Below are 27,051 nucleotides of genomic sequence, written 5' to 3' on the forward strand. Positions count from 1 at the left end.
TGGAGTGATTACCGAAAATCTAAATCAGGATTACTCATCAGGAATTTGAAACTCGCTCCTCCTGTATACAAAACGAAGATTTTAATCGCGGCACTATTTCGGACATCTCCAGAACCAACTGTGACCAACTGGTAGGAATGCCTTTAGGCGAAGTAGACTTCAATACCAGGAAAATTCTCTAGATACTGTAAGCAGTTTTCCTCTCTACAAAGGTGATCCACCGATAACTATCTCGCTTGTCCATGTTATTTTTATCTTCACATAACCGTGCCAACTTCTGTTCCTAGACATCGCACACATTAAGAATTCAGTGGCCATAGCCTAGTCTGCCCAGAGTATTTGAAGAGAATATTCAATAGGGCCACGTTTTACATTTTCCCTTGTTATGAGACTATACATGGTGTTCCAGTCTTTGGATCAAACGTGTAAGGGTGACACATCATGTCATGGGAAACAACTTTCGTTTGAGACAAAATGTTCGCTGGCGCTTTCCGGAAGCGCCAGGCGGGCTTTAGTATTCGCCGGTCCTGGAAGACGAGATTTCACCGAAATAGGAGGGTGTACTGACCAGATGTGCAGGATATTACCTATCTCAGTAGATTGAAAGAGTGATTGTTTAACAAGGAAACATAACAACAAGTGTCTGTGAGAGGAGAAAGATATTTTAAAAGCGAATCAGGAACGTTAATTTTGCTATGGCTAGCCTCTTTCATATGGAGCACCTGACTGTATTATAGGCAACGCACAATGCATACGCACGTCGCAGAGTACCTACACCTTGTCGTCCCTCAGGGGCATAACCAATGCAAAAGAACGCCTAACGTCGTTGGTAAGCGTCATCGAACAGTTTGCCTCTAACAGAATTTGCCCCATTGTCAATGTCAATGAAATTCACTGACAGTTGTGTAACTTAAAATGTTATTTTATTTTGAAGTCTACCAGTTTCAGCATTTCACTATGCCATTTTCAGGTTCCTGCAAAATAAAAGAGAAAATATGCTGTGTATATCAGGGTGTACAAAGCAAGTTTACAAAAAGTGACGGGTAATCATAACAGCGCTTAAAGCTACAATTGAATGTAGTGGCGTTAAACCAAATCTCTGTGCACATCCAGCACAATAGACTAAAACATGTGTACACATTTGTTAGTCATAAAGCTATTGAACACCACAGATTTACAAGAGAACATGCAGAAACATTAAAAAGATTAGAACTATCAGGAGCTTCGCTGAAACAAAGCTTGTCTTTTCATAAAATTTTTGTCGACGAGAAAACGCCTAGTATATTTGAGGACCTATCTTCATTTAAAGTAAAATGTCACACAGTAATCTATGAAGGACAATGGTATGCATATTTACGGGTTAGGTACTATCACAACTGGTGATATAATTAGTTATCACAGCATCAAAAAACAACTTGACGCAAAATCCAGCGGCAGTCGACATATTAAGAGAAAAATATGTATACATGTTTTATTCTACTGTGTTGGATGTACGCAGAGATTTGGTTTAACGCCACTACTTTCATTTTTAAGCTTTAAGCGCTGTTGTAATTACCTGTCACTTTCTGTAAGCTTTCATTGTACATCCTGACATACATTACATGTATACTCTTTCATTATGCAGCGGTCTGAAGATGGCATAGTGTACTGAAACTGGTAGCCTTCAAAATAAAATAAAATAACATCTTAAGTTACGTGGCTGTTGGTGAATTTCATTAATATGCCCAAAATGTTCAAATGTGTATGAAATCTAAGGGGACTTAACTGCTAAGCTTATCAGTCTCTAAGCTTACACACTACTTAACCTAAAGTATCCTAAGGACAAACACACACACCCATGTCCGAGGGAGGACTCGAACCTCCACGGGGACCAGCCGCACAGTCCATGACTGCAGCGCCTTAGAGAGTGTCATTAATATTGACAAGCATTTATCCAGTCCATGTCCCCCGTCTATGACGAACCAACAGAGATTTTCCCCATGTCGTGACCTCTCACCCCTAGGTATTTGATGCAAAGTTTTTGAATCACCCTGTATGTCTTTTTAGGCGCTGTCATATACTCTGACAGCCACAACTGTATAAACCATCGATTTTAAGGAGTCCAGACAGTTAACATTTATGTCGTCTAGAACGAGAATTTACTGACTGTCAGAACACAGTACTGAGTTGTAGTTTGCAATGACACAAAACTCCTATACAGCTATATAAACTACAGATGTAAGGAACTTGATTCTTTGCGTTGGGTTTGCTGTGCGCTTGCTAGGGCAGAAGGTGCGGGGGCGTGCTTACAGGACAAAACTATCATGTATACACTCTGAATTCACTGGAACGTGCCCCAGGAGATCTGAATTTTGGCACCGACGGGCATAGGTCAGTGGCTATGACACTTTGTGGTGGTCCCACCCGTGGCTAGGCGAGAGTGCGCGCCAAATCACAAAAACAGATGTAATGAACCATACACTAATTATTACATACAAAGCTTATGAGAGAAAATACACGGATAAGATCGTGAGAAACTTGTCTGACATAAGAAAACAGAAATTTAATATAAGTAAATAGTAAAAGTAGGTTTAGTGTAAGAGATATGTGTTATTACTAGCAACGTATTAAACATGCTGAAGTTGATAATACAGTTCAAATGTTTGCTAAAAGCATTATCAAGGTTTTATTAATAACAACAAATGTAATTAATCACTTGTTGATGTTGGAGTGTTCACACGCCTGCGACCCGATAATGATATACAGGGTGTTTAACAATTCCTATTACAGGCTTCTAAGGATACTAGAGGGGATTTAGTAGGTAAAGTTTTGACAAGGAAACCATGCTCGGAAATGCAAATTTTGTATGTAAAACAATTTTGATGAAAGCATAACTCTTAGTTTCTTACAATGACGTCCTAGCGAAAGCGCTTAAGAGTTACCGGCTCCTACTAGCGCAAGTTGATCTCATAAGCATACTTCTCTGTGCAGCTGCCCAGATCAGAGAGTGTGCGCGAGTCGTCCACCCAGGTTTCAGGTCTGGAGATTTCAGTTCGCCCTATGTCTTCGTGTCGACGTCAGAGAAATTCGAAAGTGAGGCCTATCGCTGTTTACATGATGTTACTCTGGTATGTTGATAGTAATGTCCTTTGTGTTTGAAGTAGTGTGGTCGTTTCCTAACATGGAAAGTCGTGAAAGGAACGCGATGGAGATACTCGCTGAACTTTATAAATCGGAAACCACTTTGTTGTTGTTGTTGTGGTCTTCAGTCCTGAGACTGGTTTGATGCAGCTCTCCATGCTACTCTATCTTGTGCAAGCTTCTTCATCTCCCAGTACCTACTGCAACCTACATCCTTCTGAATCTGCTTACTGTATTCATCTCTTGGTCTCCCTCTACGATTTTTACCCTCCACGCTGCCCTCCAATGCTAAATTTGTGATCCCTTGATGCATCAAAACATGTCCTACCAACCGATCCCTTCTTCTAGTCAAGTTGTGCCACAAACTTCTCTTCTCCCCAATCCTATTCAATACCTCCTCATTAGTTACGTGATCTACCCACCTTATCTTCAGCATTCTTCTGTAGCACCACATTTCGAAAGCTTCTATTCTCTTCTTGTCCAAACTGGTTATCATCCATGTTTCACTTCCATACATGGCTACACTCCATACAAATACTTCCAGAAACGACTTCCTGACACTTAAATCTATACTCGATGTTAACAAATTTCTCTTCTTCAGAAATGATTTCCTTGCCATTGCCAGTGTACATTTTATATCCTCTCTACTTCGACCATCATCAGTTATTTTACTCCCTAAATAGCAAAACTCCTTTACTACTTTAAGTGTCTCATTTCCTAATCTAATCCCCTCAGCATCACCCGATTTAATTTGACTACACTCCATTATCCTCGTTTTGCTTTTGTTGATGTTCATCTTATATCCTCCTTTCAAGACACTGTCCATTCCGTTCATCTGCTCTTCCAAGTCCTTTGCTGTCTCTGACAGAATTACAATGTCATCGGCAAATCTCAAAGTTTTTACTTCTTCTCCATGAATTTTAATACCTACTCCGAATTTTTCTTTTGTTTCCTTTACTGCTTGCTCAATATACAGATTGAATAACATTGGGGAGAGGCTACAACCCTGTATCACTCCTTTCCCAACCACTGCTTCCCTTTCATGCCCCTCGACTCTTATAACTGCCATCTGGTTTCTGTACAAATTGTAAATAGCCTTTCGCTCCCTGTATTTTACCCCTGCCACCTTCAGAATTTGAAAGAGAGTATTCCAGTTAACGTTGTCAAAAGCTTTCTCTAAGTCTACAAATGCTAGAAACATTCCTACTACGGCCAATGCTTTTCCTTCAGTCGAAGCCATTGTCAAGAGAGGTTGAATACATCACAGATGTGTCGTAGCGCCTGTCGGCTACTACATCTTTGCAGGAAAGCTTGATCGAGTGTGAGGTCCTTGACGGCCTTATGATCAGGACTCGTCCTCATTGCAGATCGCCGTGCCCCCATGAACCCAGCGCCTCCATCCCGAACGGTTACCGGTTTCTCTTAGAACCTACTGGAGAAGCAGACCGGAGATATTCTTCATTTGATCTACTCACCTGCTCGACATTCTTCCTCTCTGTCTCCTGCCCTAGATCTTTCCATCCATGATTACATCCTCTAGGTTTCCTCCACTTCTTCCCACAGTATCGCCAAAGAACTAAAGAATTTTTTGATTGACACTAGAGACGAATGTGGATACTGGGTTGCTCAATAATGAACACGTTTCTTCTTCTTTCACTTCATTTTTGAGCAGCATCCTGCACCAGCGCCATAGCTCAAACGCATCAGTACACTGCTTGTCTCTGGCTTTAAAGAACTACGTTTCGCAACCAAAAAGAAGAGGGAAAACACGACTGTTTCAAGAAGCCAAGTCTTTGTGCTGCTCGTTATCCCTCTGTTCCACCAGCCATTCGCCGTAACGTGATGTGTCTTCTTATCTCACCTTCGTAGATTCCCGTGTCACAGACAGTTGACCCAAGACAGATGAAAGAATGCACGATTTCGAGTTCCTCTAATCGACCCGCGCTTTGTGCTGCCCTGAACATATCAAGATTCTGGACTAGCTGAGATTGTTGTCTAATCCATCTAAATAATGCGGTGAGGACAGTGGCAGGAACTTTCACATCCATACCAGTACCTTGACTGTCAGTACTCGCCAATATTGCTCTCCAAATCTAATATGACAATAAGCAGCAACACGTGAATGGATGAAACTCGATAAATCCAGAAATTTATCAATTCGTGAAATATTAAGCAACTTACCACGGATCCAACGAAAATCAAGACACCCACCTTGGGTAAACAATGGCCAACTCTCTGCACAAAGCTGTAATCTAAAAGAGGGATGGAGGACTTCCTTGCATGCTCATAAGAAGTTAGGTAAAATAGATCCGTCCATCCAACACCCGAGAGCGAACCAATCAAGAAAAACATGGGGCTGCCTCAACCGCATCAGAAATCTACTCGCCATGACCAAGAATATCCAACAGTGATGGGAAATGGGTATCTCAACCTCTTTCAGCTACTGCCTGTTCTCCAGCTTTCAATACTACCTGATATATGCGTAAGGAATATATACACAGCCCAACAGAATTAAGGAATAACTTTTTCACACTGCGACACAGAAGCTTTAAATTTGGATCAGAAATGCCTACAACCTTCCTCTGTAACGATTTAAAAGCGTGACGCTCTGCGATGTCATTGTCAGGCTCGACGACGCTTCAAACACCAAGGTGCGAAAAAAAGGCCGGAGCTCAGAAGTTTGTGTGACGTCTAAAGTGGGTTAACGATGTCACATCGGCACCAGATTTCACAAAAAAATTCTGCCAAATCCCACCGTGGACATGTAACATGATGGGAAGGTCGTCACAGTCTCTCTTACCCGTAATTCACCCATTCTTTTTATGCCTCTGCGATGGAGGTCAGAACCATGACGCATGGCATTGAAATCACGCAGTATTCTTGAGAGTAACAGAGGAAAACATTCCAAAGACGCCGCCACTCAGAATCTACACGGAAGCCCTCAGGAGGGGGCATAAAGGGCGTCTATGGAACCACCCCTTTCCTTGGGACGTTGATTCTCAAATATTTAGCGTTCGAGAACGACAGTTTGCAGGGCGGCGAACCATAGGAAAAAGTTCTTGACAATCTTTGACACTGTTGACATCTCCCTGATGCGTCAACGCTTTTCTAAGGACATCGTGGGTTAGCAACACTATTGAACGTGATACAACCTCTTTGGAGTGTAGTGCGACCTCAATTTTTGCTCTGGCGAACATGGCAGAACCACTAGAGACCGTTCAAAACCATTCAACGAAATGCGGACGTGATTCGAAGCAGCGAGAGGTACTATGCTTCTTCAGTGCGCATGTGCCATGCCCACCCTTGGTGTGATCATGGTTGACGTGGCCAGGATGTAGATGGTAATGCCAGTTGCGCAGGAAAACGATAGGTTTCTATTGCCTTCTAGAGCAATTTCAGTGTAGTAATCCATTCCAATATCAGAAAGATCGCGGGGTTGAGGGGAACCAACCCTGTAGAATTTCGATGGCGATATAACGAGATATCGGCGTCGAGAGAAAATAGTCCCAATGGTTTTTAACACTTTAGGTTAAGAAAAATATATTTTAAATGTAATCTAAAGCACATTCCAGCATTCGGTTTAGTCATAATGGTTATCAGATGGAAGAAATCTCAGAGTAATAAACTGCTCCATCGACCCTTATAACTTTCAAGGGTAGTCCTAAGCACCTGTAGGCAGGTACACTATCTGATCAAAAGTATTCGGACACCTCCAAAAACATACGTTTTTCATATTAGGTGCGTTGTGCTGCTACCTACTGCCGGGTACTCCATATTACCGACCTCAGTAGTCATTAGACATTGTGAGAGAGCGGAATGGGGCGCTCCACGGAACTCACAGACTTCGAACGTGGTCAGGTGATTGGGTGTCACTTTTGTCATACGTCTGTACGCGAGATTTGCACACTCCTAAACATCTCTAGGTCCACTGTTTCCGATATGATAGTGGAGTGGAAGCGTGAAGTGACAAGTACAGCACAAAAGCGTACAGGGCGACCTCGTCTGTTGACTGACGGAGACCGCCGACAGTTGAAGAGGGTTGTAATGTGTAATAGGCAGACATCTATCCAGATCATCACACAGGAACTCAAAACTGCATCAGGATCCACTGCAAATACTATGACAGTTAGGCAGGAGATGAGAAAACTTGGATTTCATGGTCGAGCGTCTGCTCATAAGCCGCACATCACGCCGGTAAATCGCTTGGTGTAAGGAGCATAAACATTGGACGATTGAACAGTGGGAAAACGTTATGTGGAGTGACGAATCACGGTACACAATGTGGCGATCCGATGTCAGGGTGTGAGTATGGCCAATGCCCGGTGATCGTCATATGCCAGAGTGTGTAGTGCCGCAGGCTGGAGTGGCCAGCGGTTCTAGGCGCTACAGTCTGGAACCGCGCGACCGCTACGGTCGCAGGTTCGAATCCTGCCAAGGGCATGGACGTGTGTGATGTCCTTAGGTTAGTTTGGTTTAAGTAGTTCTAAGTTCTAGGGGACTGATGACCTCAGATGTTAAGTCCCATAGTGCTCAGAGCCATTTGAACCATTTTTTGTGTAGTGCCAACAGTAAAATTCGGTGGCGGTGGTGTTATGGTGTGGTCGTGTTTTTCATGGAGGGGGCTTGCACCTCTTTTTGTTTTGCGTGGCACTATCACAGCACAGGCCTACATTGATGTTTCAAGGTCTAGGTGCTCAGTCCGGAACCGCGCGACTGCTACGGTCGCAGGTTCGAATCCTGCCTCGGGCATGGATGTGTGTGATGTCCTTAGGTTAGTTAGGTTTAAGTAGTTCTAAGTTCTAGGGGACTGATAACCACAGACGTTAAGTCCCATAGTGCTCAGAGCCATTTGAACCATTTTTTTAATGTTTCAAGCACCTAATTGCTTCCCACTGTTGAAGAGAAATTCGGGGATGGCGATTGCATGTTTCAACACGGTCGAGCACCTGTTCATAATTCACGGCCTGTGGCGGAGTGGTTACACGATAATAACATCCCTGTAATGGACAAGCCTGCACAGACTCATGACCTGAATCCTATAGAACGTCTTTGGCATGTTTTGGAACACCGACTCCATGCCTGGCCTCACCGACCGACATCGATACCTCTCCTCAGTGCAGCACTCCGTGAAGAATGGGCTGTCATTCCCCAAGAAACCTTCCAGCACCTGACAGAAAGTATGTCTGCGAGAGTGGAAGATGTCATTAAGGCTAAGGGTGCGCCAAAACAATATTGAATACCAGCATTACCGATGGAGGGCGCCACGAACTTGTAAGTCATTTTCAGCCAGGTGTTCGGATACTTTTGATCACATAGTGTATCTGGTATCGGGAATGTGTCAAATGGCTGCTTACCTGCAGGCACCTAGGTCTACTTCACATGTTTTCTATGTGCAGGCACACTTTTAAAATTCTGAATAAATGTAGGCAGGTGCCATCGAGGGTTTTGCCAAACTGGGGATCTTAGAGGGAACCTCTGTCGTTTTGCTCACAGTTACCTGTGTCAATGTCGCATCTGTCTATGACCGCGCCACAGGACGACGAGGCACAGAGCAGTGAAAAAACGTAAACAGCCTTTGTCGCTTCGAATAACGTTTAAATGGTTTGGAAACGATCCATAATTGTTCTATGCTCTACGCCAGGGCCAAAATCGAGGTCGCACTGCAGTCCAAATGAGTGAGCTCCATTCAAGGAGAGTTGCTAGCCTATGATGTCCTTAGAGAAGCGTTGGCGCATCAGGAAGATGTAAGCAGTATCAAAGATCGTCAGGTAAGTCTGTTGTTCAGCGTTCTGGAAACCGTTGTTTCCGACCGCGAAATGTGTAGGAATCAGTTTCCCAAGGAAAGTGGTGGTTTCATTAACAATAGTCCATCTCACACACGATTAGAGTAGGAATGGAGAGAAATATGGGGTCTCACGCAGTTTTTTTTTAAATAATAATCTTTACTACAAATTTATAATAATTATACAGTCTTAACTCAAATGATTAGTGGGTCCTAATTTCATCCAACATTAATTGCAGCTAGATACAGATTTTATTAATTAGTGAGCTACAGCTAAGTAGATAACAACTAGTTAAACAAATTTATTTGTTACTATTAATATTAACTTTATATGACCTAGGTTTGACTGAACTCTACTGCCTGCAGCGTCACAGTTGTGTCAGTAGTTTATAAACCCACTTTTTAGAGCCTTGCTCATCGAGCTAATCCCGGTGAGCGTGCCCCTGACACTGGGGAGACCAAGGATGTTATTCGCTGCAGGTTCCTAAATAAATAATTTCCTAAATAACTAATTTCCTAGTCTAACTAGTTCTAATCTAAGTCAAGTCCGGTGCTTTGTCCTGTATTGGTGGTGTCGTACCCCACTTCCCCTAGTCCTGTCCGCGGCTGATTCCAGACTGGGAGGAAAGTCGGCCTGTCCACGCACAGGCGGTAAGGGAATAGGGGGCTAGATTCAGTGTTTGGTGTGTCTCAATTGTTAATTTAATTTATTCTTTTAACACTTTGCGTGATACCTCATCCGCCAATTGGTCAAGAGTTTTCGTCTAAGTGAGTGGTATGCGTCATGGTCAGGTAATTGGTCACGTAATGTGGATGCTACATCATTGAAAAGGGGGCACTCGTTGACCACATGATCGGGCGTACCCTCTGGTATACCTTATTCACACGCGGGTGTGGCCCTTTTCCCGAACCGACATAAATATGTTGGGTATGGCCCATGACCAGTGAGAAAATGGATCAGTCCTCGGGTAGGTTCAAAGTATTTCATGCCCAGTCCTTCCCCGACGTTAGGAAGAAGTTCAAATGTTCTGTGACCTGTTTCTTCTGCTCCCCATAATTCTTGCCACAATTGCTCGCCTCTTCACCTTATCTCACCCTCATCCTCAACTCCAATGCCTAATATATCTTCTATCTTCGCGGTATTCCTTTTTTTAGCCCAAAACCACGCAGCCTGTTCTCGACTTTTAATGTCCAGGGGGCAGAGCCCCATTATTACTAATAGGGCTCCCCTGGGGATGTTCTGTTGGCCCCCACAGATCTCAGTATCATGTTTCTCTGAACCCTTCTCACTGTCATGGCGGGCACAACCCTCGTGAGACTGTGTGCCCAGACTCCCGTGCCGTAACCCGGCTACTTACAGTGCGCCAGGCCTATAAAACTTTGTCCACACCATACACACCTGCACACCATACCGTTGCTCGGCTTCCTCTGGCACGGCTATTTCATAACCGGCAACGTGCGATGCAGCCGTATGGGATTCGCGCACAGGATTACCTCGCTGCGATGTCTATGGCTGGTCTTCGTGTTTTACGTCGCGGTTGGAGCAGATTTCCACCTTGGCTCCTCCGGAGACCCAAACTTTTTTAGATTTGACTACTTTTAAGAAAGATAGCACACCATATTTTAGATTCCAATCTCTGTTTTTTAACATCTTAGATGTGCATCACGGTTTCACCGTCGTTTACACTGATGGCTCCAAAGAGGAGAATTTCCTTGGCTGTTCTGTGGTGTTCCCTGATCATGTTACCCGGCTTCGCCTCCCTGATGAATATACCGTTTTCGCAGCGGAGCTCCACGCGATCCTGAAGGCACTGGAGCAGATGAATCGTATTCGGGGCAACCGATTTCTTCTCTGCTCCGATTCTCTTAGTGCCTTACAATCACTCCAGAATGTGTGCCCAACTGAGGAGATGGTCCAGCTGATATATGACCAACTGTACTTGCTCCAACGGCGGGGTAAGGAGGTGTCCTTCTGCTGGGTGCCTGGTCATGTCGGAATATGGGGCGATGAACAGGCCGATCGGGCTGCCAAGGAGGCCTGCAGAGAGCAGGATGTGGTCCAGTGTCCTATTCCCTTGCAGTCTCTCATCTCTGCACTCCACAGGAAGTGCATGGAGTTGTGGGAGGAAGAATTGCTGGCGATGACGGCCAATAAACTGCGGTTGGTGAAGTCCACAACTCGGCCATGGCGTTCCTCCTGCCGGTTGCTCAGGCGGGAAGAGGTGGCCCTCACACGTCTTCGGATCGGGCACTGTCCTCTCACACATAGCCTTTTATTACGGCGGGAGGATCCTCCGTATTGTGATGCTTGTGGTGTGCCCATTTGTGTCCGACACATTTTAACAGACTGCATTTTATACCGTGACGCAAGGGCAGAAGCACAAGTTGATGAGGATCTGCCTTGTGTTTTAGCTAACGATGAGACGTGTGTGACTAGGGTTTTAAAGTTTTGTGATGTGTGATGTGTCTGGACTTTGGCCTAAACTTTTAGGCTGGAGTTTTAGTGTATTGCAGAGTGGCTGACTCCTCTCTTTTTTCCTTGCGGTCAACCAGCCCCTTCCATCTGCTACATTGTTTTAGCTTCCTCTACCACTTTCTTTCTGTGTTGTCCATGTTTTACTGCTGACGCCCTGCTTCATCCCACGCTTCGGTGTGGGTAGGCACATATTTTTCACAGCTTGTTACCTTTGTTTTATGTTCTGTTCTAAATTACTGTTCTGAGTTTTCTTCTTGACACCCGTCTCACTATGTTACTGAGCGGGCGCTGAAGACCTTGCTGTCGTGCGCCCAAAAAACAACCCTCTTCTACTACTACTACTACTACTACTACTACTACTACTACGGTTGATTTTAGGATACCGTTGTGATATAGTTTTATGAAGTGAGGGGGAAGATAAAATACTTTATGTCCGATGCAGATGAGATTGTTTAGTGTTTGGAGGGCTTTCTGGGTTAAGGTGTCAATGTGTTTCCCGAAGTTCCACCTTTTGTCAATGATGATTCCCATGTAGCGTGTCTCACGTCGCCGAAGAACCGGTGAGCCCTCGATTCTTACAGTTGGGTTTCTAATTAACTGTCCTTTTAGTAATAGGTATGTTGACACGTGAGGCAATACTGACCCTACGACTTATCTTAGAAGAAAGATTAAGGAAAGGCAAACCTACGTTTCTAGCATTTGTAGATTTAGAGAAAGCTTTTGACAATGTTGATTGGAATACTCTCTTTCAAATTCTGAAGGTGGCAGGGGTAAAATACAGGGAGCGAAAGGCTATTTACAATTTGTTCAGAAACCAGACGGCAGTTATAAGAAACGAGGGGTATGAAAGGGAAGAAGTGGTTGGGAAGGGAGTGAGACAGGGTTGTAGCCTATCCCTGATGTTATTAAATCTGTATATTGAGCAAGCAATAAAGGAAACAAAAGAAAAGTTCGGAGTAGGTATTAAAATCCATGGAGAAGAAATAAAAACTTTGAGGTTCGCCGATGACATTGTAATTCTGTCAGAGACAGCAAAGGACTTGGAAGAGCAGCTGAACGGAATGGACAGCGTCTTGAAAGGAGGGTATAAGATGAACATCAACAAAAGCAAAACGAGCATAATGGAATGTAGTCGAATTAAGTTGGGTGATGCTGAGGGAATTAGATTAGGAAATGAGACACTTAAAGTCGTAAAGGATTTTGCTATTTGGGGAGCAAAATAACTGATGACGGTCGAAGTAGAGAGGATATGGCTGGCTCTGAGCACTATGCGACTTAACTTCTGAGGTCATCAGTCGCCTAGAACTTAGAACTAATTAAACCTAATTAACCTAAGGACATCGCACACATCCATGCCCGAGGCAGGATTCGAACCTGCGCCCGTAGCGGTCGCTCGGCTCCAGACTGCAGCGCCTAGAACCGCACGGCCACTCCGGCCGGCTGAGAGGATATAAAATGTAGAATGGCAATGGCAAGGAAAGCGTTTCTGAAGAGGGAATATTTGTTAACATCGAGTATAAATTTAAATGTCAGGAAGTCGTTTCTGAAAGTTCAAATGGTTCAAATGGCTCTGAGCACTATGCGACTTAACAGCTATGGTCATCAGTCCCCTAGAACTTAGAACTACTTAAACCAACTAACCTAAGGACATCACACAACACCCAGTCATCACGAGGCAGAGAAAATCCCTGACCCCGCCGGGAATCGAACCCAGGAACCCGGGCGCGGGAAGCGAGAACGCTACCACACGACCACGAGTTGCGGACGTTTCTGAAAGTATTTGTATGGAGTGTAGCCATGTATTGAAGTGAAACGTGGACGATAAATAGTTTAGACAAGAATGGAAGCTTTCAAAATGTGGAGCTACAGAAGAATGCTGAAGATTAGATGGGTAGATCACATAACTAATGAGGAGGTATTGAATAGAATTAGGGAGAAGAGGAGCTTGTGGCACATCTTGACTAGAAGAAGGAATGAGTAGGTAGGACATGTTCTGAGAAATCGAGGGATCACCAATTTAGTGTTGGAGGGCAGCGTGGAGGGTAAAAATCGTAGAGAGAGACCAAGAGATGAATACACTAAGCAGATTCAGAAGGATGTAGGCTACAGTAGGTACTAGGAGATGAAGCTTGCACAGGATAAAGTAGCGTGGAGAGTTGCATCAAACCAGTCTCAGGACTAAAGACCACAACAACAACAACAACATGTTGACTTACTTGGTGATATTTTCATTTTGGCGTTTTGGCACCATAGTGGCAATTTATTCATTGTCCTTTCTATTTTTGGCTCTACATCCTCGGGACTACGCCCGCCAACCGACAGGAGGAGGTCATCTGCGTAGGCTATCACCTCTAACACTTCTTCACTTTTTATCTGTCTACGACATCGGCGTTCGACCCCGACGTCGTGTAATTGTTTGGCGCCGGCGTGGCGCGGAGGAGTCGCAGAGGGAGGGCGCGGCGACTTGCGGGCCAGGCTGTGTCCAGATGTGGCGTGCGGGTGACAGCGCCGGCGTATCGGCGCCGGGAGCGGCCGCCGCCGTGAATCAGCGCCAGGCCGCGCCGGGCCGGGCCTTTGTGCGACGCCCCGGAAGGAAGGGCTGCCGGCCCCGGCCAGCCACGGCCTCCAAGGCGGCCGCGCCCCGGGGGCGGGCATGACGCTACAGCACAAGCACGGCGGTATACTGTCGCACGTCAACAGCCGTAGTAGTCGTCGTCTATCCGCGAACCGTTTTTCTGACCCATCCGGGACGAGTCTCAGTCAAGGAAAAAGAGGTCACTCCGGTATTCTTTCTCGTTCTCCTAAAGACGGTATTACAGAGCACACCTATAGTACATAAGTCAGCATCAGGCCCCGGGGGTATAATTTTGGATTTGGCAACTTTTTCGTCAGCGCTATAGGTAAGTATGCGATCTAAAATACACTACTGGCCATTAAAATTGCTACACCAAGAAGAAATGAAGGTGATAAACGGGTATTCATTGGACAAATATATTATACTAGAACTGACATGTGATTACATTTTCACGCAATTTGGGTGCATAGATCCTGAGAAATCAGTACCCAGAAGAACCACCTCTGGCTGTAATAACGGCCTTGATACGTCTGGGCATTGAGTCAAACAGAGCTTGGATGGCGTGTACAGGTACAGCTGCCCATGCAGCTTCAACACGATACCACAGTTCATCAAGAGTAGTGACTGGAGCATTGTGACGAGCCAGTTGCTCGGCCACCATTGACAAGACGTTTTCAATTGGTGAGAGCATGTGCTGGCCAGGGCAGCAGCCGAACATTTTCTGTACCCAGAAAAGCCCGTACAGGACCTGCAACATGCGGTCGTGCATTATCCTGCTGAATTGTAGGGTTTCGCAAGGATCGAATGAAGGGTAGAGCCACGGGTCGTAACACTTCTGAAATGTAACGTCCACTGTTCAAAGAGCCGTCAATGCGAACAAGAGATGACCGAGACGAGTAACCAGTGCACCCCATACCATCATGCCGGGTTATACGCCAGTATGGCGATGACGAATACTTGCTTCCAATGTGCGTTCACCGCGATGTAGGCAAACACGGACGCTACCATCATGATGCTGTACATATATCCTGGATTCATCCGAAAAAATGACGTTTTACCATTCGTGCACCCAGGTTGGTCGTTGAGTACACCATCGCAGGCGCTCCTGTCTGTGATGCAGCGTCAAGGGTAACCGCAGCCACTGTCTCCGAGCTGGTAGTTCACGCTGCTGCAAACGTCGTCGAACTGTTGGTGCAGATGGTTGTTGTCTCGCAAACGTCCCCATCTGTTGACTCAGGGATCCAGACGTAGCTGCACGGTCCGTTGCAACCATGGGATAAGATGCCTGTCATCTCGGCTGATAGTGATACGAGGCCGTTGGGATCCAGCAGGGGGTTCCGTATTATCCTCCTGAACCCACCGATTCCATATTCTGCTAACAGTCATTGGATCTCGACCAACGCGAACAGAATTGTCGCAATGCGATAGACCGCAATTGCAATAGGCTACAATCCGACCTTTATCAAAGTCGGAAACGTGATGGTACGCATTTCTCCTCCTTACACGAGGCATCACAACAGCGTTTCACCAGGCAACGCCAGTCAACTGCTGCTTGTGTATGAGAAATCGGTTGGAAACTTTCCTCATGTCAGAACGTTGTAGGTGTCGACACCGTCGCCAACCTTGTGTGAATGCTCTGAAAAGCTAATCATTTGCATATCACAGCATCTTCTTCCTGTCGGTTAAATTTCGCTTCTGTAGCACGTCATCTTCGTGGTGTAGCAATTTTAATAGCCAGTAGTGTATTCGAAAACGCCACTTACAGAAACGGGACTCTTGCGGGGCTCATACCTCGAGCTCTAACGGTGATGAAAATGTAGGCTCAAATGTTTTAGATAGCTCTTGCGTAAGGGACCATACGCGTACCCAACAGAAGTATCGTCTTACTTTAACTATCCCACAGTACAGGGTCAAAGTTTGAATATTACACACTTGCTCCAGCTTAAGCAAATGGAGGAAGTCGGTTGGTTCTTTCTGCATTAGATATGGTCCATGGGACGTCTAAAATGCTTATGGAAACTGATTTAGTTCATGGTTTTTGGCTACCAAAACCGATCCGCGGATTCCAAGACGGCTGGGAACAGAAAATGGCTGTAATTTCTACGATATATTCCTAAGATGCTGATCTCGAACAACCTTGAAAATTTTCTTGATATCTTTATCCGTCTCTGAAGTACACAGGTTCAAATTTACCCTACGTGCACATGTAAAATACGCACGTAAAATCCAGTTTTGTGGGGTTCAAATGGCTCTAAGCACTATGGGACTCAACATCTGAGGTCATCAGGCCCCTAGAACTTAGAACTACTTAAACCTAACCAATCTAAGGACATCACACACATCCATGCCCGAGGCAGGATTCGAACCTCCGACTGAAGCAGTCGCGCTGTTCCGGACTGAAGCGCCTAGAACCGCTCGGCCACCGCGGCCGGCTTTTGTGGGGAAAACGTAGTTTATGAAGTGACCTAGCACGGAGAGGTATGCTGTGAAGGGTCCCCGTCGTCATCAGAAGGATTCTCGAAACCTCATGTTGTAGAACACTGAAGCACATGCAATATTTTTGTGCACATAAAATCCGATTTGAGGTGTAAAATTAGTTTTGCATTACTTCAGTTTCACATAAGAAAACTATCAAAATTTCCCTGACCCATAAAATTTCTTATCATAATGAGCGATATACCCTGCTGTAGCAGGGGAAAGAAGGCAACCAGCGGCAAAATGTTCCTGTCGCAGCAGAAGAAGGACTAATACGCTCCTGTTATAAAAGATTGACTGAAAAGTGGGATACCAGCTGCCACATTCTACTTACCTCAGCACCTCTAAAAACTTCGCTATACATTTTGCAATGCGAATATATTCGCGCGTTTTTAATGTGAGAACGAAGGAGGCAGTTAATTGCTGCCAGTGTTTTCTCTACAAATTCTTTCCAGGTGACCATGCATTTTCACTTTCGGCTGGTGTGCAAAATGTAGTCCAGTGTTTGTCCCGAAAGAGACGGAAAATTAATAAATATCAGGAGACAGTATACCGTGATCGTGTTATAAAAATATAGAACGAGACAATGGCAGTGTGAGAGAAAGAGAGGGGTATAGTGGCAGTGGAACATAATTGACTGTGAGAGAACAGTAATAGAAAAAGAGACAAGTGCCAGTGGAAGAGAGCCAGGAGTAAGTGCGAGTGGGTGAGAACCAGTGATAATGAAAGACAATGTCTATGACAATGACAACGAGGAAGAGAGATATAGCAACAGTGTGAGAAGACATCAGCATTGGGAGGGAATGAATGAGGAAATAGCTGTAAGATAGATCAAAGAGAGACATGAGAGTGAGAGGAAACAGTATTAGTAGGAGAGAGCAAAGGAGATTTTGGCTGTAAGACAGGGTACAGTAACAGAAAGGCGCAAAGAGACAGTAATAATGAGTTGGCTACCCCGCGCGGCAATTACTTTCTTCCATTGCTCCAAAGTCCAGGTTTTATGGCATCGGCATCACGTTCTCCAGTTAATGGCATTTGTATCACTGCTGGGTGTTTTTGGAATTCCAGCTCGCCCTGCAATTCCCTGCTTCTGGAGCTTCCTTGGTGCTGTTTTGTTGGTGACATGGTTAGCGAGTGCGACATTCAGTTCTCCAATGACTTTTCCAGCTGTCATCCTCATATTTTACGTCACAATCGTCTTCAATGACCGTCTGTCATGATCACTGACAACAAACTTCGGTCGCATTGTGACGTAGTGGATGATATTTTTCCACTTTCTCTGTGTGCAGTATAAATCTCTGATGCGGTGCCTCTTGAAACGCACACATACACAAAAAGAAAAACCTTCGGTAACCTTGTTCATGGAAAGAGCCCCCCATACAAGTACCAACAATTTGTTCACGTTCGAATTCACTTACCTGCGACACGATGCACTCGTAACTACGCATACCGAGCGAGGTGGCGCAGTGGCTAGCACACTGGACTCGCATTCGGGACGACGATGGTTCAATCCCGCGTCCGGCCATCCTGATTTAGGTTTTCCTTGATTTCCCTAAATCGCTCCAGGCAAATGCTGGGATGGTTCCTTTGAAACGGCACGGCCAACTTCCTTCCATATCCTTGTCTAATCTGATGAGACTCATGACCTCGCTGTTTGGTCTCCTCCCCCAAACAACCCAACCCAACTCATAACTACGCAGACCACTGCTCTGATCGCATACATTTCCGCTCGAGCCCATGGTTTTCGAGTTATTCAAGAAAAATTTTAGAAATTGGCCTTCAAACACACCTCCACCCATCCATATCCTTCAGCAATCAGTATTTCTAGTATGTTCTTTGTTGTACTCCCTGACTGGTGGGGACCAGGCGTGGAAATGAGGGTATGTTCGAAGCTTCTTTTGTACGTTTTTCCTGAATAACTCGAAAACTACGATGTCTATCGAAAACGTATATCAGAAGAAAATTTAAGCGCATTCAGCGTAAAAATGTGAAGAGCACCGTACCATCAGTCTAATTTCTCATGCAGCTAAAGTCTTGCTGTGAGTGTTGAATAGAAGGTTATATGGCAAGCTGGATAGAGGGATTGCAGAGGAGCAGTTCGGAAAAGGAACAAGAGATGCTATTGGCCTGCTAAGAACTATAGGGGAAAGATATATGGAAAAGGGTAGAGAAATCTTGGCTGTTTTTTATAGATTTAGAAAAGGCTTTTGACAGAGTTCAGTGGAACAAGCTGATGGATATTTTGAAGAGGAAAGGAGTAGATTGGAAAGAGAGACGACTGATACAGAATCTATATTTACCCCAGAAAGTAAGGATAAGGATTGGAACTGAAATGTCAGAAGGAAGCAGCATTGGACGAGGTGTTAGACAAGGTTGTTGCTTTCCCCACCGTTGTTTAACGTATACCTTGAAGAGATTATTGCGAAAAGCTTAGATGGGAAAAGAGGAATATGTATTGGTGGAAAGAGCATAGAATGTATAAAATTTGCTGATGACATGGTATTAGTGGCAGAAAGTGAGCGGACAGTGAATAACATGCTCAAAGATCTGAATGAAGCTCGTGCGGAATATGGAATGCAAATAAACACAGCAAAAACAAAGAGTATGGTCATAAGTACAAGACGCAGACTGTCCAATATTAAAATAGGACAATCTACCATTAGCCAAGTAAGTGAATTTAAATATCTCGGAAGCACAATAACTGAAGACTTGAGATGTCACCAGGAGGTGAAAACTCGAACTGCCATAGCGAAGGAGGCATTCAACAGAAAGAGGAGAGTCTTATGTGGCAAATTAGATAAAAGACTAAGGAAAAGGCTTGGAAAATATTTTGTCTGGAGTGTGGCAGTATATGGAGCAGCAACATGGGCGCTGAGACGAGAGGATGAAAAAAGGTAGAAGCATTTGAGATGTGGATGTGGAGAAGAATGGAGAGAATAAGCTGGATGGAAAAAGTGAGTAATGAAAGAGTATTGGAAAGGGTTGGTCAGAGAAGATGTCTGCTGAAGGTTGTGAGAGAAAGGAAAAAGAACTGGTTGGGACATTCATTGAGAAGGGAGTGCTTGCTAGTAGATGCTTTGGAAGGATTAGTTTGTGGGAGAAGACTGAGAGGAAGAAGGAGATACAAGGTGATAGACGACATAAAGGGAAGAGGAAATTATGCAGACCTGAAGAGGATGGTAGTAGACCAGACAGTCTGGAGAACTACCATGTGAAAACCTGCCTTTAGGCAGAACACTCATGACGATGAGCGTATTGAGGACACTACACAGAAGCTGTTCATCGTCACATACAACAGCGCAACCTGCAGGTTTGGCTAGCATCTTCATTTATGTTCAAGCAAGCATTATTCGCCTTTTTTCCATATTTTTGTCCAACGCCTGCAAGATAAGCTGCGTGGTCCGTTGCATACTTCCATGGTATCACATAAAACTACGTTGCATAGCACTAATGGATTATTCTAGTCACTCGTCTCTATTCCTTCGTATGTACGGATCCAAAGCTGCTATGAATTTCTTGATAGAATTCAGTTTCTATCGTAGTGTTGTATCATTATGAAATAACCAATTGATGTAATATTTTTTCAATTAGCTAATTTTTGTGAGGCTACATCGTGGTAAAAACAGTAACAAAAGTTATAGTAGCTTCAAGAAGAAAACTAAATAAAAACAAAAGACACACTTATCAAAAATTACACGCCTTTGTTACCTACAACACAGTAAAAAAAAAAACATAATACATAGTGTGATACAGCTGCCCCTACCGATGTTGTTTCATGCAACGGGGAGTTTATATCCAATCTTCGAAAACCATGTGCGGTATTTTCATACTCTCTCGCTCGCTACGCGAAAACTGTTAGCCCTACAGAAAAAACAAACAGAACCGTTTTGTAGAAATTTAATGTAAATACGTTTTGTACTCGCATACATTTCCGCTCGAGCCCATGGTTTTCGAGTTATTCAAGAAAAATGTTAGAAACTGGCCGTCAAACACACCTCCACCCATCCACATCCTTCAGCAGTCAGTATTTCTAGTACGTTCTTCGTTGCACTCCCTGACTGGTGGGGACGAGGCGTGGAAATGAGGGTATGTTCGAAGCATTTTTTATACGTTTTTCCTGAATAACTCGAAAACTACGACCTCTATCGAAAACGTATCTCAGAAGAAAATTTAAATTTGCTGCAATAAGATCCTGTTCATTTTTCTCTGTGGGGCGAATAGCTTGTCCGTAGCAAAAATGGTTCAAATGGCTCTGAGCACTATGGGACTCAACTGCTGAGGTCATTAGTCCCCTAGAACTTAGAACTAGTTAAACCTAACTAACCTAAGGACATCACAAACATCCATGCCCGAGGCAGGATTCGAACCTGCGACCGTAGCGGTCTTGCGGTTCCAGACTGCAGCGCCTTTAACCGCATGGCCACTTCGGCCGACGCTTGTCCGTAGCCTCCGAGAGAATATGAAAATATCGCTTGAGGTTTCTGAAGGCTATATGTTGAACTGAGGGTCGCTTAAAATGACACCTGTAGGAGCAGCTAAATCACCTTCGACAGCGTTTGTACTGATAAGGCAAAACATTATGACCACTACCTACCGCAACGTTGGATGCTTCTTGGTGGCGTTGCGGGCCCGTGATGTGATATTAAAAGTATGTAAGCTGAGCAGACACGGACGGGGATCACCCTCGCGAAGATATGGGCTGAAAGTGGATAAATCCATTGAGGTAACCGACTTTGACAAAGGACAGATTATTATTATGTGGAGCCTTTGAACGAGTATCTCGAAAACACCGAATCTAGTCGAAAGTCACGTGCCACTGTCGTAAGCGTCTACGGAAAGATGCAGAAGGACAGTGAAACTACCAATAGGCGCTAAATGGTTGGACGTCCACGACTCTCCACAGAACTTCGGACTTGGAGGTTTGTTTGCTCTGTAAAGTAGGACTGGTGATGTGTGGCATCTCTACCGAAAGAGCACAATGCTCGTGTACGCACAAGTGTTTCGGAGCGGAGCACACCGTTCATCATACATTGTTGAACATGGAACTCCGCACAGACGTCCCCCCTACGTGTTTCCATGTTGAGCCAACGACATCGTCAGTTACGACTGCAATAGGTACGGAACCAACGGCATCAGACCGTCGATAAATGGGAAGGTGTTGGCTCTTCGGGCGAATCACATTTTTGCTGCTTTAGGTCGATGGTCGTCTCCGCAAACGCTGTCACCGAGGTGAGCGGCGGATCAAAACGTTAAGCGCGCCTCAGACGCAAGATGGTGGGAGCAGCATTATGCTATGGGAGACATTCTCCTGCGCTTGTATGGGACCTGTATGGTAGTAATCGAAGACACAGTGACAGCTGCGAACCCCCTGCATTCGTTCATGCTAGATCTCTTCCCCGACGGTGATGTCATCTTTAAGCAGTATAATCGGCCGTGTGTCTGAGCCAAAACCGTACTAAAGTGGTTTGAGCCACATTATAGTGAACTCACGTTGATGTCTCGTCGACCAAATTCACCTGATGTAAATCGTATGTAACCCATTTGGATCGATATCGGGCGCCATCGCAGCATACGTAAATCAGCGACCCGTTATTTACGCGAATTACATGAGCTGTTCGTCGACATCTAATGCCACATACCTCTACAAATCTACCAAAAATCTGTCGGGTACTTGATATACATAGTCAATGATGTATTTCGTTCCAAAGATGGACTTAAAAGCCATTAAGCTGGTGGTCATAATGTTTTGGCTCATCAATGTAAAATCTGACGACCTTAACATTAGTAATAATGAATGTTTCTAAAACGTTTTCATGCTTATTGTCACACAGTCTTCGTACTTCAAGGTTGCTCGTTTTCCATCGTGCAACAAAACCCCGGCCTTTGTAAACAGTTTTTATGTTGCTGAGCAACAGTTATACAATAATTTTTAAATGTACACACCGCCATTTGACTGTTTTGTCGTTTATTTAATTACGACGCAGGTTTCGACATTTTATGCCATTTTAAAGTGACTGAGTTTATGTTATTAACATATATTGCAGGACGTCATGCTCATAATTGGGCATAAATTAGGAAAATAGTCACTCTCCACAAAATGTCAACTGTAAAATCAACATCTTGTAAAAACATCAGTAAATAATAGTGTAACATGCAGTCAATATGCATTCGCAATCAATAGGAATTCGACAATGTTGGCTTTCTACATAATGGCCCACTTAACAATTCTAAATACACTGAAGAGCCAAAGAAACTGGTACACCTGCCTAATATCGTATAGGGCCGCGGAAGCAGGCACAAGTGCTTCAACACGACGTGCCATGGACACGATTAACGTCTGAAGTAGTCCTGGAGGGACACCATGAATCCTGCAGGGTTGTCCATAAATCCGTAAGAGAACGATTGGGTGGAGACCTCTTCCGAACAGCACGTTGCAAGGCATCCCAGATATGCTCAATAATGAACGTGTCTGGGGAGTTTGGTGGCCAGTGAAGGTGTTTAGCCTCAGAAGAGTGTTCCTGGAGCCACTCTATAGCAATTCTGGATGTGTGAGATGTCGCATTGTCCTGCTGGAACTGCCCACGTCCGTCCGAATGCACAGTGTACGTGAATGGATGCAGGAGATCAGACAGGATGCTTACGTAAGTGTCACCTGTCAGAGTCGTATCTAGATGTATCAGGGGTCCCATATCATTCGAACTGCACACGCCTCACATCGTTACAAAGCCTCCACCAGCTTGAACAGCGCTTGCTGACAAGCAGGGTCCATGGATTCATGAGGTTGTCTTCATACCTGTACTCGTCCATGCGCTCCATACAACTTGAAACGAGACTTTTCCTACCAGGCAACATGTTCTCAGTCACCAACAGTCCATTGTCGGTGTTGATATGCCCACACGAGGCATAAAACTTTGTGTCATGTAGTCATCAAGGGTACACGAGTGGGCCTTCAGCTCGGGAAGGCCTTATCGATGATATTTCGTTGAATGGTTTGCACGCTGACACTTGTTGATGTCCCAGCATCAAAATCGGCATGAATTTGCGGAATTGTTGCACTTCTGTCACGTTGAACGATTGTTTTCAGTCGTCGTTGGTTCCGTTCTTGCACAATTTTTTTCCGTCCGCAGCGATGTCGGAGATTTGATATTTTACTGGATTCCTGATAGTCACGGTACACTCGTGACATGGTCGTAAAGAAAAATCGCCACTTCGTCGTTACCTCGGAGATGCTGTGTTTCTTTGGCAGTTCAGTGTATTTGCTGTGTGGAATATAGTACTGTTATCGGAACGATTTCCGATTAGTCCCGGTGCAATGTAGGTGTCCTGCACATAACCATTTACAGTGAAAGTGGTTACTGTCTTGTGGTGTATGAAGAATTTATGGATTTATCTGAGTGCATGTAATGTGCTCAAGAGTTAATTTTGTTGATGTAGCAGGGAGTAACTTCATATAAACGGGTAGTTAGAGTTGTTACTGAGTTACTTTGCACGAGTTGCTTTGACCCAGTAGTAGTGGAGATACATATAAAAATGTGGTCTTTTAAGTCCCTGGTATATATTCTGCCCTGCAGAACATACATATTGTGTGGGAACAGTATTGGCCCACCAACTCAAGATGGTTTGCAGAGCTGTCTACATACCAGGTGTAAGAAACAGTTTTCTGGGTCCTGACATGTTGGCTACCCTGTATGACAGGTGTGTTGTCTTGGAGTAGTTGTCAGCCTGTTTTATCAACCTGCTTTGAATGGAGAGGCAAATAAATGGCTTTCAAACTCCTGACGTGCAGTGTGCCCTGCATAACATGCATGTTGTGGGAGTAGTGCCAACATGCTTTACTGAACTGTATTGCAGGGACTTTACATATTGATGTGTATGTATGGTGGCAGGTTGAGATGGAAAGAGGAGAGGATAGACAGAGGGAGGGAGAGGAGAAAGTCGACAAAGAGACGGGAGGAGGTGGAGTTGCATGAGGCAGGTGGAAGGTGTTGAGGGGTATTGGACATGTGGAGAAGGAAGATTGGAAGGTGGATATGGAAAGAGAGAGTGAGGGGATGGTATAGTCAGAGGGGGCGTTTGAGGAAATGGAATAAAGAGAGGGAAGGAGGAGATGAAGAGAAAGAGAGAGTTGAGATGAGTAGATAGACAGATGGCGGTGGCAGGATGAGGTGTACAGACAAAGGGAGGAAGTGTTTATCACAGAGAAGGGGCAGAAGAGGTAGATTCAGTAAATTTATCGAATGCACATGTGGGTGAAGCCACAGATAAAATGTTAGTAATAATAATAAAATGGATTAACTATTTGGAAAAGTTGATTATAGTCAGAATATAACCAGCTACCTTGCGATTACCAGGACTGGCAGTTGTGTAGACCACTCCGTTAACAGAGGCAAGAAATTTTTTGCAGTTAAATACGAGTGGAAATAAAAATCGAGTTTTTTGGTTATTTTTGAGAAGTTCATCTTCTGGTTGTAGGAAACTTATGCCCGCGATCTGACTACGAGTTCCAGAAATGTGAAGAAAATAGAAGAGGACCAGTGCATAAGTTCTCCTTTTAGGTATCAACTTGAACTCACATGATGGCAGCAAGCTTAGTGAGTCTGTCGCGCATGCGAGCACGTGCAGAGAAGCAGGAGCAGTGTGCGTGCGCGACTGACCTGCGAGTCCTTGAGGCCGAGCTTCTCGGCGAGCTTCTTGCGGTCAGGCTTGGAGATGTACTTCTGGATCTGGAAGCGCTTCTCGAGGCCCTTGCGCTGCAGGTCGGAGAAGACGGCGCGCCGCATCATGCCGCGGCGCGGCTTGCCCCTGGAGCTGTTGGCCCAGGGGAAGGAGCCGGGCAGCGGGAAGACCGCGGTGGGCGCGCCGCCGCCGCCGCCCGCGCCCGCCCCGCCGGCCGTCGACACTGCGGCACACACGGACACACGTGCACTGCTCCTGCGGCCGTCCACACACCAGTCAAACGGGGCACTGGGTAACGAGCGAGCTCTGGGGCTGCCCGACTGCGTCCACGTTTGGATTCTCTTTTTGTTACACAATTCTACTACTCTAAGAGAGTTAAAAATTACTTCTATATCAAATAAGGTGGCAGGGTTAAAATACAGGGAGCGCAAGGCTATTTGCAATTTGTACAGAAACCAGATGGCAGTTATAAGAGTCGAGGGGCGTGAAAGGGAAGCAGTGGTTTGGAAGGGAGTGAGACAGGGTTGTAGCCTCTCCCCGATGTTATTCAATCTGTATATCGAGCAAGCGATAAAGGAAACAAAAGAAAAGTTCGGAGTAGGTATTAAAATCCATGGAGAAGAAATAAAACCTTTGAGGTTCGCCGATGACATTGTAATACGGTCAGAGACAGCAAAGGACTTGGAAGAGCAGTTGAACGGAATGGACAGTGTCTTGAAAGGAGGATATAAGGTGACAATCAACAAAAGCAAAACGAGGATAATGGAATGTAGTTGAATTAAATCGGGTGATTCTGAGGCAATTAGATTAGGAAATGAGACATTTAAAGTAGTAAAGGAGTTTTGCTATTTGGGGAGCAAAATAACTGATGATGGTCGAAGTAGAGAGGATATAAAATGTAGACTGGCAATGCCAAGGAAAGCGTTTCTGAAGAAGAGAGATTTGTTAACATCGAGTATAGATTTACGTCTCAGGCAGTCGTTTCTGAAAGTATTTGTATGGAGTGTAGCCGTGTATGAAAGTGAAACATGGACGATAAATAGTTCGGACAAGAAGAGAATAGAAGACCAAGAGCTGAATACACTAAACAGATTCAGAAGGGTGTAGATTGCAGTAGGTACTGGGAGATGAAGAAGCTTGCACGGGATAGAGTAGTATGGAGAGCTGCATCAAACCAGTCTCAGGACTGAAGACCACAACAACAACAACAACAACATATCTTTATTTATTTCTCTTTTTATTTGATGTTGTTTTTATGGTCTTCAGTCCTGAGACTGGTTTGAGCAGCTCTCCATCTACTCTATCCTGTGCAAGCTTCTTCATCTCCCAGCACCTACTGCAACCTACATCCTTCTGAATCTGCTTAGTGTTTTCATCTCTTGGTCTCCCTCTACGATTCTTACCCTCCACGCTGCCCTCCAATGCCAAATTTGTGATCCCTTGATGCCTCAGAACATGTCCTACCAACCGGTCCCTTCGTCTCGTCAAGTTGCGCCACAAACTCTTCTTCTCCCCAATTCTATTCAATACCTCCTCATTAGTTGTGTGATCTATCCATCTACTCTTCACCATTCATCTGTAGCACCACATTTCGAAAGCTTCTATTCTCTTCTTGTCCAAACTATTTATCGTCCGTGTTTTACTTCCATACATGGCTACACTCCATACTAATACTTTCAGAAACGACTTCCTGACACTTGAATCTATACTCGATGTTAACAAATTTCTCTTCTTTAGAAACGCTTTCCTTGCCATTGCCAGTCTACATTTTATATCCTCTCTACTTCGACCATCATCAGTTATTTTGCTTCCCAAATAGCAAACTCATTTACTACTTTAAGTGTCTCATTTCCTAATCTAATACCCGCAGCATCGCCCGATTTAATTCGACTACATTCCATTAACCTCGTTTTGCTTTTGCTGATGTTCATCTTATATCCTCCTTTC

The 27,051-nt window shown here is 44.7% G+C and overlaps 1 protein-coding gene across 1 annotated transcript in view; it reads right to left on the bottom strand.

Moving 5' to 3' along the window:
- The window catches only part of LOC126419567 (homeobox protein DBX1-like), a 135,173-nt gene that overhangs the window by 99,642 nt on the left and 8,480 nt on the right, over positions 1–27,051 (bottom strand). The window contains exon 2 of the mRNA XM_050086754.1: positions 25,083–25,327. Coding sequence (XP_049942711.1) covers positions 25,083–25,327 — 245 coding nt within the window. The remainder of the gene's footprint in view (positions 1–25,082; positions 25,328–27,051) is intronic.

The sequence above is a fragment of the Schistocerca serialis genome, chromosome 9 (genome assembly GCF_023864345.2).
Source record: "Schistocerca serialis cubense isolate TAMUIC-IGC-003099 chromosome 9, iqSchSeri2.2, whole genome shotgun sequence".
Lineage (NCBI taxonomy): Eukaryota > Metazoa > Arthropoda > Insecta > Orthoptera > Acrididae > Schistocerca > Schistocerca serialis.